The sequence below is a fragment of the Amblyomma americanum genome, chromosome 11 (assembly GCF_052857255.1).
Source record: "Amblyomma americanum isolate KBUSLIRL-KWMA chromosome 11, ASM5285725v1, whole genome shotgun sequence".
NCBI classification, from domain to species: Eukaryota; Metazoa; Arthropoda; class Arachnida; order Ixodida; family Ixodidae; genus Amblyomma; species Amblyomma americanum.
Window position 1 is genome coordinate 65774857 of NC_135507.1, and position 15181 is coordinate 65790037.

Here is a 15181-nt window from a genome sequence, read left to right on the forward strand (position 1 = left end):
ATAGGTTCACCTATTTTTCGTCCTTTCTTCATTTGCACGCCTCAAGGTGGGTAATGACCTTATGAATCTTTCATTCCATGGGGAATGCTGTTGACGGTAAACTTCTTCAAAGAAAGTACACAGAGACGAAGAAGAAAAATGTGCTTAGAAAAAGCCATTCCTAACAGGGAATTAATGAATATAGCTGCATATGGCACTCAGGACTCTTCATGAGAGACGAGGCGTATTGAGCTTCAGTTATGATGCGCAATAGCTGCCACCCGTGTCTGGTTCTTCTTGAGGGCCTCTTGGAAACGGTGGCGAACTGGTACAAATTGGCGCCAGTGCACGGTGGCCGTAACTAGAGTTCCATCAGACCCTCTGCACACTGAAAATTACGTTTTGCGCAGGAAGTCTTTGCACGTACTGGCGCGAGTCCAGTGCGGTAAAGCGTCCAATGCGACCCATTAGCCTTTCCTTTCAAATTAACTGATCTACTTTGCCCTTCGCGCAGAAAATTTCAAATTCATTTTTAATCAATTCCTTAAAAGAAGATAACATAATACCTGTGCACTTCCAATTTAAGCTATCACCCTTATATCACAAGAAAAGAAATCCTCGAAAGCAAGGAGCTGTATATGACAGGGCGCAATTTTCTACTCCGTTTGTCTACAAGTTGATTGCAGAATTGCTTATAACAATGGGGTACTAAACATAAACATTACTGGTAGCAACAAGCTACGCCAGAAAGATATACATTTTCCTACAACATAAACGACACCAGGCTTCTTTCTCCGCAAGTGAATGTCCAAAGGAAGAAAATACGAAATGCAACCTCCGAAGTCTTCTATTATTTACCCTCTCCGCGAAAGGCTGGCCGCATTACACTAAAGTTATTGACGTGAAGATCTTGTCTAATCAAGCAAAAAGGCAAAGCTTTTCAGCGAATAAGAGGCAGCGCAAAAACACGGGATGACAAAAACAGTTTTCTTCCCTATTCCTTCTTTGAAATATCTATCAGGAGGTGGCGCCACAGCCCTGCTTCCAACTGCAAAGTCTCCTTAGTCTGAATGCAAGCTATATCAGTTGCATCAGTTTCTTGCCACTGTTTCGTCGCCCAGTTCTTCTGTTCATATCCTATAGTCACCCTGCTTATGCGGAGAGGCAGCTTACGTCTTGCTCGAGTGCCTCCTCCATAATTTGCCGCCTCGCACAAAAAATGGCGTAAAGAAATTTGTTTTCTTAATTCCGGAGCTAATGTCGCCAGTTTTGGATGCTCTCCGAACATCGGAGAAAAAACAACAAGGATCCCCCTATATTTGCCTAAACAGGCCGATCTGTTTAGCATTTAAAGCAAGGAAGCGTTGTAATGAATATCCAGCTATTTTGAGGAAGAAAGCAGGCCCCACCATCCCCTGTCAGCGTGAAACACTGTTTAGAAAGAGCGTGACCGGCGCAACTGAAGTAAAAGCACATGATGGTAAGCGACGCCTCAAGATCGGGCATCCACCTCGTCAGGCGCATGTGGCCTTGAAGTGAAATCTGCGCTCTAATACCTGCCATATTTAAATATTGTGAGAAAGATTTTCTCACGCTTCCTGCCTTATCCGTCACTATTAAGACAAGGGGAGGAAAGTGCGACCCACTTCTGACCCGACTAATTGGAGAAACCTGCGTTTAAGCCTGACTCTGTACGCTATTCGTTTTGAACATAACTGAAGAAGAAATTGGCGCTAACATCGGTAGTTAAGAAAAACATCTAAGCGCAAGAAGGCTTTAAAAAGAGAAAAGATAACTCGCACACTCTCTTACCCTCTACGTCTTTAGAATTTCTGAAGAGGTGAGAGTTGTAACTGCCACACATCCTTTGCGCGTTCCGCGAACTCCGTCAGTCGCGTTATCTCGCTCGCTGTCACCTGCTTTGCGGCGCAGGACAGCGCTGCTTTGGCGTCGTATTTCTTAGTGCATTGGTGATTTCGTTGCTGCGACATATACGATGGTGATTGACTTTGTATTTGCGACCTTCCAAACTGCGAAGAGTGCAGCGAGACCCATAAGCATACGACGGGAACCCATCCCTGCGCACGCTTTCACGGCAGCCACCGCTTATTTCGGCACCGTGGATCATGAAAAATGATTACGTTACCGGTGTTGACAAAGCAATAATAGGATTTTGTCCGCAATTAGCCGCCACGACATGGGAAGTGATTATGCAACTGTATGTTATACAAGTTTTATTGGGGTCGCATATATCAGCATATACAGTGAAGGCCACTGCGTGATAGTGGTTAGGATTCAGGCGTTTACATAAATACCAACATTTTTTTTAATTATCTACGATTGTAGGCTATATCGTGCATGCAACAAATTGCGTGCGCTCATTGTGTACAGATTCATCATTCTGAACTGCGTGACGTTATGCAGAATGGATCTCACAGGTACTGCGTGAATATAGGTGAAATGGTATACTCTAAATGTCAGCTGCGCCGTTTGAGAAAAACTTAACACCGCTGGGGCGTCAACACGCATTGTATGTATTTTACGGAATGCTGTAACTAGACATATATTGTATTTTCAAATATCTCTTTTAGGCTGGAAGTAACGGGAAGGGTACATCTGTGAATAAAATTCATGAAATATATGTTTTCTCTTCTCTACAAATTGTTCCTGCGCAGCGGTTACCACTGTTGAAGAGAAGATCTAGCAGTCTTAAAGGACCACAACAGCAAAGGAAGTGTGTACAATACGCAAGTAAAGTGCGGCGCGCAGCCGCACACAGCAGGCGGACAGCGATACATCCGCTCACCTCCCCAAGCGGGACCGATTTTTGGCCAGCCCTCACGTGAAGCAGATGACATGCGAACAGCCCCCACGCCCGAGTGTTTCGGTCGTCCGCTGTAATGGCGATAACCGGCACACCATTCGCTATGAACATAACTTAAACGGCAATTGGTACTACCCTCTGTACTTCGTGCCCTCAGGGAGGCATAAGAAGTTTCACCCCTTGTTAATACGGCAACCAATTACACGGCGACAAATGTAGGCTATGAGATACACTTGAATTAATTATTTTAAATACATGTGTTCGCCAAAAGACATGGCAATCATAATCATCATCAGCCTGACTACGGCCACTGCAGGTCAAAGGTCTCTGCCATGTCGCTGAAATAAAGCCCGTTCTTTGCCAGCTGCGGCAACCGTATTCCAGTAATCTTCTTATTTTCATTCCCCCCATAATTTTCTCCCACTCCCTGCTACGCTGCCTTTCCCTCGGAATCCATTCCGTCACCCATAAACGACCATCAGTTATCTAACCTTCGCATCACATGCCCTGCCCAAGCCCGTGTCTTCCTCTTGATTTCGGCTAGGATGTCATTAACCCGCGTTTGTTTCTTCACGCATTCTGCCTGCTTCCGGTCTCTTAACGTTACACCTACCATTTTTCTTTCCATAGCTCGGTGCTTGTCCATAACGGAAGCGGAACCCTTGTCGTTAGCCTCGACGTTTCTGCCCCATAGGTGAGCACCGGTAAGATACATCTGTTGTATAATTTTCTTTTGAGGGATATTAGTAAACAGTAATTCATGATTTGAGAGAACCTGCCATATGCGCTTAACCTCATTCTTATTCATCAAGTTGATTCCCTCTCATGATCGGGATCAGCGGCAACTGCCAGCCCTAAGTAGATGCATTTCCTTACCACTTCCAGCGCCTTGCGACCAAATGTGAACTGCTGTTCTCTTGCGATACTTTTGAACATCACTTTTGTTTTCTGCATGTTCATTTTAAGATCTGCCGTTTTCCTCTGCCTGTCTAACTTTGTGATCGTGCTTTGCAGCTGGTGTCTCGAGTGACTTAGCAAGCCAATGTCATCAGCGACACGAAAATTACTTAGGTATTCACCATTAACTCTTAAACACAACAATTCCCAATCCAGACCTCGGAAAACCTCCTATAATCAGGCTGTGAATAGCATTGGCGAGATAGTGTTTCCCTGCCTGACACACTTCTTGATTGAAATGTTATTGCTGAATTATGAAGGACTATGGTAGCTGTGCAGTCGTTATAGATATCTTCCATTATTTTCACATGACTCTTCTACACTCTGATTCCGCATTGCCTGCATGACTGCTGAAGTTTTCCAGTGAGTCAAATGTCTTCTCTCAATCAATAAACACTATATACAGGGGTTGGTTATATTCTGCGCAACTCTCTATCACTTGAGCGATAATGAAATCTATTTTGCGCAAGATGAAGAAAAAAAATGTCCTCAAAGCTTTTGCGGATTGATTATGAATATTCCCTTGTCCTGAGGGAAAAAAAGAACTTTTCATTGAAGACTTTCCAAGCATGCGCTTAAAAATTTCATATGCAAACCACCACTTACATGCCAAAATCTTGAGCGTCCTGTTCTTGGAAGCATTCCTCTCGTCCCGAGCAGCTTTGAATTCCGAGGCTCCAGGTTGGGGACGTACCAAACCCAGACGCTTCAAAGATATGAGCAAATCACCAGTGTCTCAGAATATTGTATAAGGAAACCTGAAGGTGTACTTTTCTTACTTGTCTCACGATTTCTATTAGAAATAAACTTGCCAGAAATGAAGCAAATACAGTATAATCCTATAAACGCGCTGCTCCAAGTTGACACACGTTAGGCATTATTCCTAAGACAATGCTACAGGAAGTCGGGAAAGATTTGACAGCTACAGTGGTAAGACAAAAAACATATGCGGAGATTAAATGGACTCCGACCGACAGTCGAAGGCTGTGTGCGAAACTCCCCTAACCTGCGGCTGATGCGTATTGGTAAAGACAGCACGTTAGTAAAAGAGTGCCTTATGGAGCGCGCCAGTCAGGCCTAGAGTGAACACTACGCTAGGAGCCACTTGGTTTCCCACGTTGCCTGATGGGGGTGAGTCTTTTTGTTCTAGAACGTGTCCATCTTCTAGGGCTACAAGAACCGCATGGCCACGTGCGTGCTGCAGGCGTTCATGATAAAGAGAAGAAGGCGTCTATATATATTTACGCCCCTCTCTCAACCTCTTTCATAGTGACTTCAGATATTTCGATGGCTGTAGTCGGGAATGACTTTTGGTAAAAATGCAGGAGAAGCTAGGTAGTGAAGGGGACGAGACGGTCTTTTGCACCCATGTGGTGAGGAGTGGTTCGGCTCAGCACTAGCAGCTCCGCATGCTCTCTCCATCTTATCTTCTTCGCCACTCCGCACTCCTAACCCGAAAAAAAACATTACCCGCTCCTCGTGGCAGGGGCCAAAAGCACCGTCTATTTCGCTTTCCTGCCTAGCCTCAGCTGCACTGCCTTGAAATGTTGTCAGCGAGTATGTTTGTGGGCAGCGCTCCATCTCCAGCCTTCTCTTTTGGTGTGTTGGTTGTGTCGATCTCTCCCGTTAGCATCCCCTGCTACGGAGTTTCTGGCTTACACATCCTTCGGTCTTTCTATACTTGAATACGCTATCTGCTGGTTCTCTTGCACAACAGAACTAATAGCTTAACTAAAGGGTGTCCAGAGGAGGGCATTTCGATTTATTTATAACAAGTGTAGAAGAAGAAACGAATCTCCAAGCGGTCATCTTAATCTTTAGTGTATTCCCATCGTCAGTAGTCAAGACCGATTTTTATGAATGAAGTTTCTTTCCCTACTTTTGATTGGGGCCTTAAAATTATACGTAGACCGAGACCTGTCTCCTTCATTAAAAGGAAACACGCGCACAGAACATACTGAACTTTTAACGGAATTTTGATTTCATTGTGACACATTTAGATATTCTTATTACCCGCAAGCAGTCAGGGTATGGGAAGCACTAACAAATAATATAGTCAGCAGTCCGTGACTAAATGAATTTCTTTCGCGGCTAAGTACAGCTCATACTTCTTGATTCTTGTCAGGAATTTTCTTACAGCATTTTCATTAGTGTAATTTTTATTGTTAGAATATTTTCCAGAAAAACCGCCTTTGTTTCGCAGTTTGCCTAGTGCATTTGCCGCATTGTACCTTTTTATTTCAAGCATGACTGCTTCTCAGAATGTACTGTAGCCTTGGCACTCGAAATGCTCTCTTGTTGTGTGGCGGCCATGTTTTTCTCGATTTATTTAAGTCTCTATGCCGGTATTTGTTCCAGTAGTTTTGGGCTTCAATTTTGCCGTTTCCCCTAACAGCCTCAGATAAGAATAACAGTATGATCAAAATAAAATAAAAGAAAATAAATAAAAGTTTTCTTTTCCACTCTCCCGCCTTCATTCCCCAATTTCAGTCTGCCGGCGCTCCATAAAAGGGAAAGTTGAAGTACCTCTCCTCGCTGCTCTGCGAATCCCCCTGCCACCACCCTCCAACTACGGAAGCCTTCGGGCTCTCATTCTTTGCCTACAGTGCGTATCCTCTCTATTCCCGTGGTACCGTGTTCCCGCTGCCTCTTTTGAGAAGTCCCAAATCGCCGTTATTATTTGGCTATCAATTCTTCTGGAGCTCCTCTGCATCTACTTCGCGTACTTTCTTTCTTTGGAGCTTTATTAAGCTAGTCGGCAATTTTCACTAGTGGGACCATCTGATCTGTAGTGTCTTTGAACCCAATCTCTCCATTCCTCGACGCTTGATGCCTTTTCTTCCTTTATTTTCCTTGCTAACCGCATCTCTTTTCACGACTAGCTCTCTGCCAAATAAAAAGCGGCGTTTACATAATTGCGACCGCGTCGCGGAGAGAGTTTTCTCGCCTAAGGTCACTTAAAGGGCTCATTTCGCTATGAAGTCGCAGCTCACCACGCTTAGCGGCCGCTCCGCTTCTAACTCTGATTCCCATCGGTCACACCCATGTAAACACAGCTTGTGAATGAGCGCTGTGTGTGTGCCGTCCTATTCTTGCCACGTCTCTATTCACTGCTTTTGCCGTGATAACACTTGTCTTCTAATATTATGAGCCTAAACAGTTTAGTGTCAGATTAAAGCACGGGGCTGAACGAAAATTCCTTCACAATACCTACGTCAATTATTCACATATGCGACATTATGGTTACCTAATTCGGCCGGCTAATTGAAGAAATCAACAACAAAGAAATGTGATTCAAGGCTGATGTGAAAAGCCCGCATGACAAGAGACGACAGCTACAGCATTCATGATTTTATATTTATAAATCTCAATAATGCTGCATAAGCAATATCATTTGAGCGAGGTAGATGCAGCTATGTTGAGATAAGTTTTTGCAGCTTCTCACCACGCGCTAAAACTGCAGCTCTCACAGCAGCAACAGGCATGCAGCATTTGCCTTTGAGGTACAGTATTCGTGCTTTGTCGGTTTTCGGCTGCTTTATCGCACGATAGTCACACGTTTCTTCGCACAGCTCGTACATGAGTACAGGCTTTTATCTTTTTATTCACCAACAAAAAGGCATATTGAGGAGAAGTGTGCTGTGAAGTGTTTTCATAGTGCAGTATTATTGGCCCACACGTTCAAATTTTTTTACAGCAGCAAAGAAAATGATTTACACACCGATACAAAAATGGCGTCTGAAGTAAAATACCTCGTATTTGACAATTCAATCTCAGCTACACAGGTAAAGCAAGTTTCTAAAACATAAAAAATCTCTAAGCTCGTCGCACAGAAATTGTTTGATAACGCTTACCTCGAATTCCTTGCAGATGGGAGTTTTCCCCGTGATAGGGTGTTCGGCCTTCATGTTCGGGTACAAGTTCAAGAATTCGTTGACAGACAACTTTCGGCTCACTGCACATAGAACCTGAACCACCATCTTGTGTGCAAACGTGTACTGCTCCTGAAACAGAACAGGAAAAAGTTCGTTTTAATAACATTCGGAATGTGAACAGTGAACAGGCTGGTATACAAAGCGGCCACTGAAATGGTCGCCTCTGTAAAGTTGCCACTGCAGTCGCTTTAGTCTTCTTCAGCACATGTTGGGTAGAGGCGGCCAGATGAAGCGCAGAGCTCTCCTATTTCCTTTTAGCATCAATGTTTTCTGAGGGACGGAGGCAGTCATTGCAAGAAGTGAAAAATTACAGTCCTAGTTTACTGCACTGATGAAACGCGCGGTCTGAACTGTCGTTGTATTGTTGAACTGAATTTTACGCTAATCTAGATGATACTGAGGGTGTCAGATTTAAGCCAACATGTATATTCGCTCTGGAGGGCCTTCAGTCAAGAACTGAGATTAAAAAAAGTGGCACGAAGCATCCAAGAAAAACCGTAGAATACTTTTCGTGTCTCATTCGAGTCTCCTTGCGCTTACGCAGGAAGAATTTCAGGGGGCCCAGAAGGAAACGCAAGGATCTTTCCCCCATTCAGTCAGTTTGAATTTTTCTGAACGCTCAACACTTCAGCGTTATACACGAGAACTAAGGATAATAGCGCTAAATATAAAAGTATTGTTCAGAATGGTTTGGGAATAGTCTTGGTGCAGGTTTGCACATTAGATGTTTCAGAAAATGCACAAATTGTATAATAAAACTCATTTAAAACAAAGCCGGATAATTAACAATAAATATCTAACGGTACAGGTAGCGGCAAAAGGAAGAATTGTTAACTAAGCTTGCCCGCATTCAAATAGAAAAAAATTAGCAGCACAAGGCCAACATAGCAGCAGTGGAAGGCTCCCAAAATCTCTGATGCACGCCTAGAAAAGAGTAAGCTTTTTTAGGCAGTGAAAAGTTGGGGAAGTTTTGTTCCACAAAAGCGGCCACCGAATATTCAGGGCCAAAAAAAAGTGATGGTGCAAGCTAGGAAGTTGTACTTAGGCAAAGATTTTGAAATAGAAAAGATTATATCTAGATATGTGCTTGAGCAGATAACTTCTAAATTGATGGTTTTCAGGTAACCCAAATGCCACTTTAGACTTTTATGGTGGTCAAGCGAATGAATACGCAGTTTGGTGCGAGGGGAGTGAAATGTAATAATGGTTATATTAATATGATCAGAGTGACTCGTGTCAACTTTAATTACACCTGCGTGGGAGTCCTGACCTGTTGAGAGGGTGCTATCATTCACAAACTCGCGAATGCACAATAAATTTTCATTCTACTAGTTGCATTCCCAGTAAAAGTTCCAGCCGATACATTTATCAAGAATATCTAGTGTTGACAGTTTTAATGACGTATTGAAAGCAGCGATTCTAAAGAAGTCAAGTCGTAGGCAGTAGAAGAAGAACATCGTTGGTACTTTCACACAGTCTTATTCATCGTGACCCGTTTCAATCAGAACGACAAGCTGTCATGTCATAAAAACGAAAAGAACTCTCACCGCAGTTTCCACCATGTTCATTCTGCTATGGCGTATAGCAAGGAGTTGCTTGAGGAAATCCACTTTTCCCTCTGCCTCCGCTTGAGAGATCATGTTGTCAATGAGTATAAAGGTCCCAGTTCTGCCGATGCTCTCTCTGAAGGAGAAGGAGTAGCTATATTTCAAAACTTTCGAATTTAAAATGGGCAGCAAACTTCGCGCTATTCATAGGCACATGGTACTTATGTTTTGTGCATACTTTAACGAGGTGGTTCTCAGCCCTAAATATACCTGCGACAGCACAAGGAGCATAAGAGCGGTTTAACAGGCCTTTCCAGCACCAATCTGCAGAAAGTGAACAATAGCAGACTATGCAACCGTATATTGTATCCGAAGAACTCAACAACACACCAGGAATAACAAGACATGACACAGGACTTGCGCCTCCTATGGTGTTGTTTGGTTTATGAGGGTTTAACGTCACAAAGCGACTAAGGCTTTGATAGATGCCGTAGTGAAGGGCTCCGGAAATTTCGACAACCTGGGGTTTTTTAACGTGCACTGACATCGCACAGTACACAGGCTTCTACAATTTCGCCTCCATCGCGCCTCCTTTCGTCTTCATACACAGTTGGTTCCCAGCGTAACTGCTGTTTATTAAAACTTACACAGTACTGAGCACACTAGAACATTTATACCGGCCTATTCCTCCAGTTTATTCTTGTGATCGGCTTCTCCGCTGCAACACTACAATTTATATATTTCTGAAGAATGATATTTGAAAGAAGCTTTAATCAGGTAATTACTGTGAAAAATATTACTCCAAGGTCACCTTAACCATGGCGTTTCCATGGAGGCGAAACTCAAAACTCGCCTGTGTGCTGTCAGATGCTGGTGCACGCTGAAGATACCGATGTGGTCGAAATTATTTCCGGCACTACGCAACCTGCTTCTCTCGTTATTTTTTGACTTACGCCTTCATGTCTTCTCTTGCACCAAATTTTGGTGTCCACCGACATAAGTGGTCCAATTACTACGCCAGTTTCGTTCCTCAAAAACCAATTTTCATTTTTTAGGCGGCTAGGGGAATGAATCAGGGTTTAGGTTAAAGCCTTCTCCGCCGTCATTTTTGACTGGTGGGAATAAATTTTATTCCTCTGTCATCTCTTTCACTCCCGCCTTTATCTCTTCCTTTACGGCGCATTTCGGGTTTCAACCGATACATGTCAGACAGTTACTACGACATTTCCTTTCCTAAAAAATCAATTTACATTTTCAAGATCACCTCGTCGTGTGCACAGAAACCTTCGCACCTTCGTGGGAAGCGAAAGCAGCTCGCTTCCAGCGGTGGCGACTGTCGCTGCCATGCGCCTCCACAGCCAACAGCGTGTGAGCTAATTGGGCTCGTCCACCACGGCGAAGCTGCTGAGCATCTGATAGCGCCGGACATATTGGCAACCCTTGCTCCACCGCCGCCCAGATACGCTCTGCTGTACAGCATATGCACTGCTCTCATCCACAAGCAGACCCGTGGTCGTTGTTCCCTGCTGCTATGTGAGATCCACGCGCACCTCGAGAGCCTACCTTAGTGCAATTTCGCCGTTAGCCAAGAGTGGTTGTCTGGACAGCCCAAAATCCTGGGCAAATAAAACACCAACGAACTCGTGACCACCGCACGCCAGCTTCCTGCTAGCTACCTGGCCCCCGACCTGGATAACATGAGCGTGGTCTTCAGTGACCACCTCCGACAGCAGCACCCGAACCACGCATCACACGAGGTAAGCGCATCAACATAAGAAGCGGGCGCTGAATGACGCGGTTAGTGACGCTCGGATATTCAGCCGGAGTACCCGGTTCGAGACCAACCGCCGCAATGGCGTTTTGATTGCGGTGAAGCGAAAAAAGGCGCTCGTGTGCTGCGCGCTGTCAGAGCACGATAAAGATCCCCACTTGTTCAAAGGAAGAGGAGGGAAGAACTTCGATATCCGAAAAAAAAATGGTATTCCCTCAGCCCCTCGGCACTTGGCCGGGGAGGTAGGAGGCACCGCTTTAGATGCTGGCCCGGATGTCTGTTGTCCCCGGGGCCTTTTCAGACAGTCGGACGAGGCGGATCTAGAACAAAGGGTCCAAACTACGCCGCAGGCTCTCCCAGGATTGTTTGATTGTTTAGAATTCACATTCAGCGCCCTCGCAGAAGCATTTGGGCATTCCTAACTTATATGGTCCAGGGACCCTCTCAACCCGCAGTGTGAACATCCGCCTGATCATTCCTCCGGTAACATATGGTTCACCAGGACTGCGTGTGGTATGCCTGGAGCAGACTCAACGCGACTGCCTGCGTAGTATTTAAAGAGGGATGTGGTGGGGTTACCAGCCTACGTTCAAATCTGTAATGTTGAGCAATTTCTAATATTTTGCCATGCGTTCACTGCTTTCTTGCCCCAGAGGGTCCTCACTATCCCGGTGGTATAAACCTCCAGTTACCTCGTGAGCCACCTCTTTACTGGGGAACCAGTGTCCAGGTCAACGCAGTTTTGTTAGTTCTTTAATACTTTGTGAGCCCACCGCAACGGCACCTCTCTCTCTCCTTGTTTACCATGCAACTTCCATGCTTCCCTTACAGTGCTCTTGAGGTGTCCACAGATTAGTGACAGAGTTACTACTCCATTTCCTTTTCTCAAAAATCACTAACACCCGCCAGCAGTACGAAGTCGCTTATAGGCTCGGAAAATTGCTACGGGCGTACTACTATTTTTGCAGTTTTCTTGTACTTTATGTCTGTGCTTTCTTATCTTCGCTTTCCGACTTTTAACGTGGTAGCGTTAAGGCGCTCTTGTGTCGGAGTTGTTGGCGTTGTCATTGCAACACCAGAATCTCGAAATAAAAAATCTCGAGAAGATATGCGAATGAAACCTAGGTCTTGCGGACCGCGAGGAGTGCCGCGAGTTGAGTACGCGCAGAACACGCTACAAAGTCTCGTTGGTTCGAACTGAAGAAAAAGGGGACATATTGAATACTTTGGAGTGTTTTACATCGTGAAATGTCTTTGTGTACTGATGCATACATGAGTAATTATGAGATTGCAAATTTTCCAACAGGAGTTGACAACCATCGCGTTATTCGCGTGTATTCACGGATTACTCATAAAACATTTTAATCGTCTGCCTTGAGCTGTGGCAACGCAATGCCATCTATGTTGTAGAAATGAAAGCAACTTATGTGCTGATTTGCCGCGACGAAATCTGAGGGCGATGCCTAAGCTTAGACGAGGCATGGATGCTCCTATGGGACTCCTTAAAGGAAAGAACAAGCGAGAGAGAGAGACGCAGAGAAGCCTGCCTCGGACCTCAAGAAGCCAAGCCCAACGCTGTCATCATCAATACCCCCCAGCATCTCTTACTCATGAACACTGCCCACATACAGCGCCGATTCCGCTAACTCGCCATCAAGTCCATACTCGTCAAAGGCACCGCCTACGACATAGACTCCTACCAAGCGGCACCTCAGGACTCCTCCCGCGGCGTTGTCCACGGGACCGATCTCCACCACTGATAGGAAGACATCAAGGACCTCCTCATTTACGAGCGCTACCCTCACATCCACTAATTTAGACGCATGGACTCTACATAGTCCACCATCATGCTGTTTTCTGAGACCCAGGCAGGCAAGAGTTTCTGAATTAGACCAATTTCGTTTGGCCACGACAGCAGCGGCGGCAACTAAGCCGCGCGTCCTCGGCGCGTTCGCGCGCAGCTGAGGCGGTGATGCCGCTCCCCACCGCGCACAATTACTCCTCAACTAAGTCGTACACTGTGCGCCGCCGGTCTTAGCCTCTTAGATCAGCATGGTGAGGAAACGTTTACTGACAATACCGTCGCTGAGTTATCCGACGGCGAATGGGCGGCGTTCTAGATGTAACGCCGCTACTGAAGACCATCTTCGACACACCAGCAGACTGTTGGAGCCCAGACTCCAGCCACGACACCGGTTGGTTGGTTGGTTGGTTTTTTGGGGAAAAGAAATGGCGCAATATCTGTCTCATATATCGGCGGACACCTGAACCGCGTCGTAAGGAAAGGGGTAAAGGACGAAGTGAAAGAAGAAAGGAAGAAAGCTGCCGTAGTGGAGGGCTCCAGAATAATGTCGACCACCTGGGGATCTTTAACGCGCACTGACATCGCACAGCACACGGGCGCCTTAGCGTTTTGCCACGACACCGGCTCTCCCGGATCCACGGCATCGCGGGCGCCCTCCACCGCCGACCAAGAAGGGTCCGCTTCCCCACCTGCCTTTGCAAGGCCTCACGATAATCCTCCGAGCGCAGGGCTCGCTCAATCTTCCCACCGTCGGCCCCGCACGACAGGCTGTTGCCATCTACGAAGCCGCCAAAGTCGACAAACACCAGGCAGTCACTGCGGATCAGGTCCGAATCCACTCCCATTAAGAACACAGTCAGCGCGCCCGACCGTGTTTGTGCAGTGTATTACGCCAAGGTACAGACCATCACCATTGACACCACTTCCATACCGGTCGCCGCCTCTGCCCCAGGCCCGAACAATTCCGGGCGGAGTATCCTGTACCGGGTCTACAGCTATGAAAGCGTCGCTGAAATCCTCGCCAAGCTTCGGGCTCGCAACCCTGACCACCCCATCGTTGCTCCGTTCCGCATGGCCAAGACAAGACACTTTGTCGTCACTTTCGTTACCACCAAGTTGCCCCGATACATGCGGTACTTGGACTGTCGCAAGCTGGGCCACACAGCGCACGTGCACTCTCAACCATACCAACCCACTTGTCGCCGCTGCGGTGTGTGTTCGGAAGCACCAACCAGCCGGCGAACCACCCACCTGTCAAGCCATGCGCATCAAGTTCCTTTGCACACGATGCACGTGTGCCCACATCCCACCAGCAGGAGAAACTGCAAGTACCGTTTGGTGGCCACCAACCGGCCAATCACCCCATTCCTCCACGGATACTGACACTGAGTCCGGAACCTTGTCACATGGCGGCCGGTCCCTTTTCCTAGGCCGCGAAAGCCAACAACGACCCCAAGGGATGATTCTTTCCTTCCACTGCGCAGCAGCAGCTCCAGCCGCAAGAGCCGTAGCCGCTCCTCATCACGCTCTCGGGATTCCCGGGCAAATTCCCAGACCAGGCCGGAGAGCAAGCCCGCCAAGCAGGTTAGGTGAAAAATTCCTCCACCAGCTACGAGCCAAATGGCCAACCCGCAGTTAAGGGAACCGGCAGGCATGGTCAAACAACTACAGCTCCAGATGACACAGGCTCTGACAAAATTCACAGCTTGGAGTCTGCATAGGCACAACAATAACCGCAGCCCCAGCAGACGGCTTATGTTCCCAACCCCAATCAACCAAATGACTACAACATGGGCACTGACCAGCCCCAATTCACTAAGCGCAAGACTTCCTCACCCTCCACCTCCGAGAGTGATGCCAAATTCGGCGCCTTCGACGCTCGTATCTCTAAAAGAGAGGACGCCCTCCAACGGCTCACCCCTCTATTGACCGTCTCATTGACGGCTGTGCCACCATGGCAGCCAATATCCACACCCTCACCATCCTGTTTCGACCGCCTTAGAGGAACCTCGGAAATGATCGACCTCACCACCCCCCAGCGCACTCAGTCGCCTGGTTCGACTCCCGCGCCCGAGAGTACAGCCGCGCGCGCGTGTTCTGGCGGTATTCTTAAAACCGCCATAGCGCTTCCGCAGCACCCCGAACCTTACACGAAACGCCGTGGGTAACGCGCCCATCACGGCATGGCAGTGGAACTGCAGGGGCTTCAAGGCAAAGCAAAGAACCTTGGAGCATACCCTGCAGGCCCCGCCATACACACACCACATTATAGCGCTTCAAGAAACGTACACCGACACCATACGGACCACCTATGCCGCCTACAACTAACCGGTGGCGCCGGATCTTCGCACGAGCACCGCAATC

General features: G+C 46.9%; 1 protein-coding gene across 1 annotated transcript in view; it reads right to left on the minus strand.

Moving 5' to 3' along the window:
• Nucleotides 1-15181, minus strand: part of LOC144111483 (receptor-type tyrosine-protein phosphatase epsilon-like) — a 102633-nt gene that overhangs the window by 19943 nt on the left and 67509 nt on the right. Inside the window, exons 17-19 of the mRNA XM_077644795.1 lie at nucleotides 9243-9378; nucleotides 7615-7764; nucleotides 4367-4466 (exon numbers count right to left, since the gene is read on the minus strand). Coding sequence (XP_077500921.1) covers nucleotides 4367-4466; nucleotides 7615-7764; nucleotides 9243-9378 — 386 coding nt within the window. The remainder of the gene's footprint in view (nucleotides 1-4366; nucleotides 4467-7614; nucleotides 7765-9242; nucleotides 9379-15181) is intronic.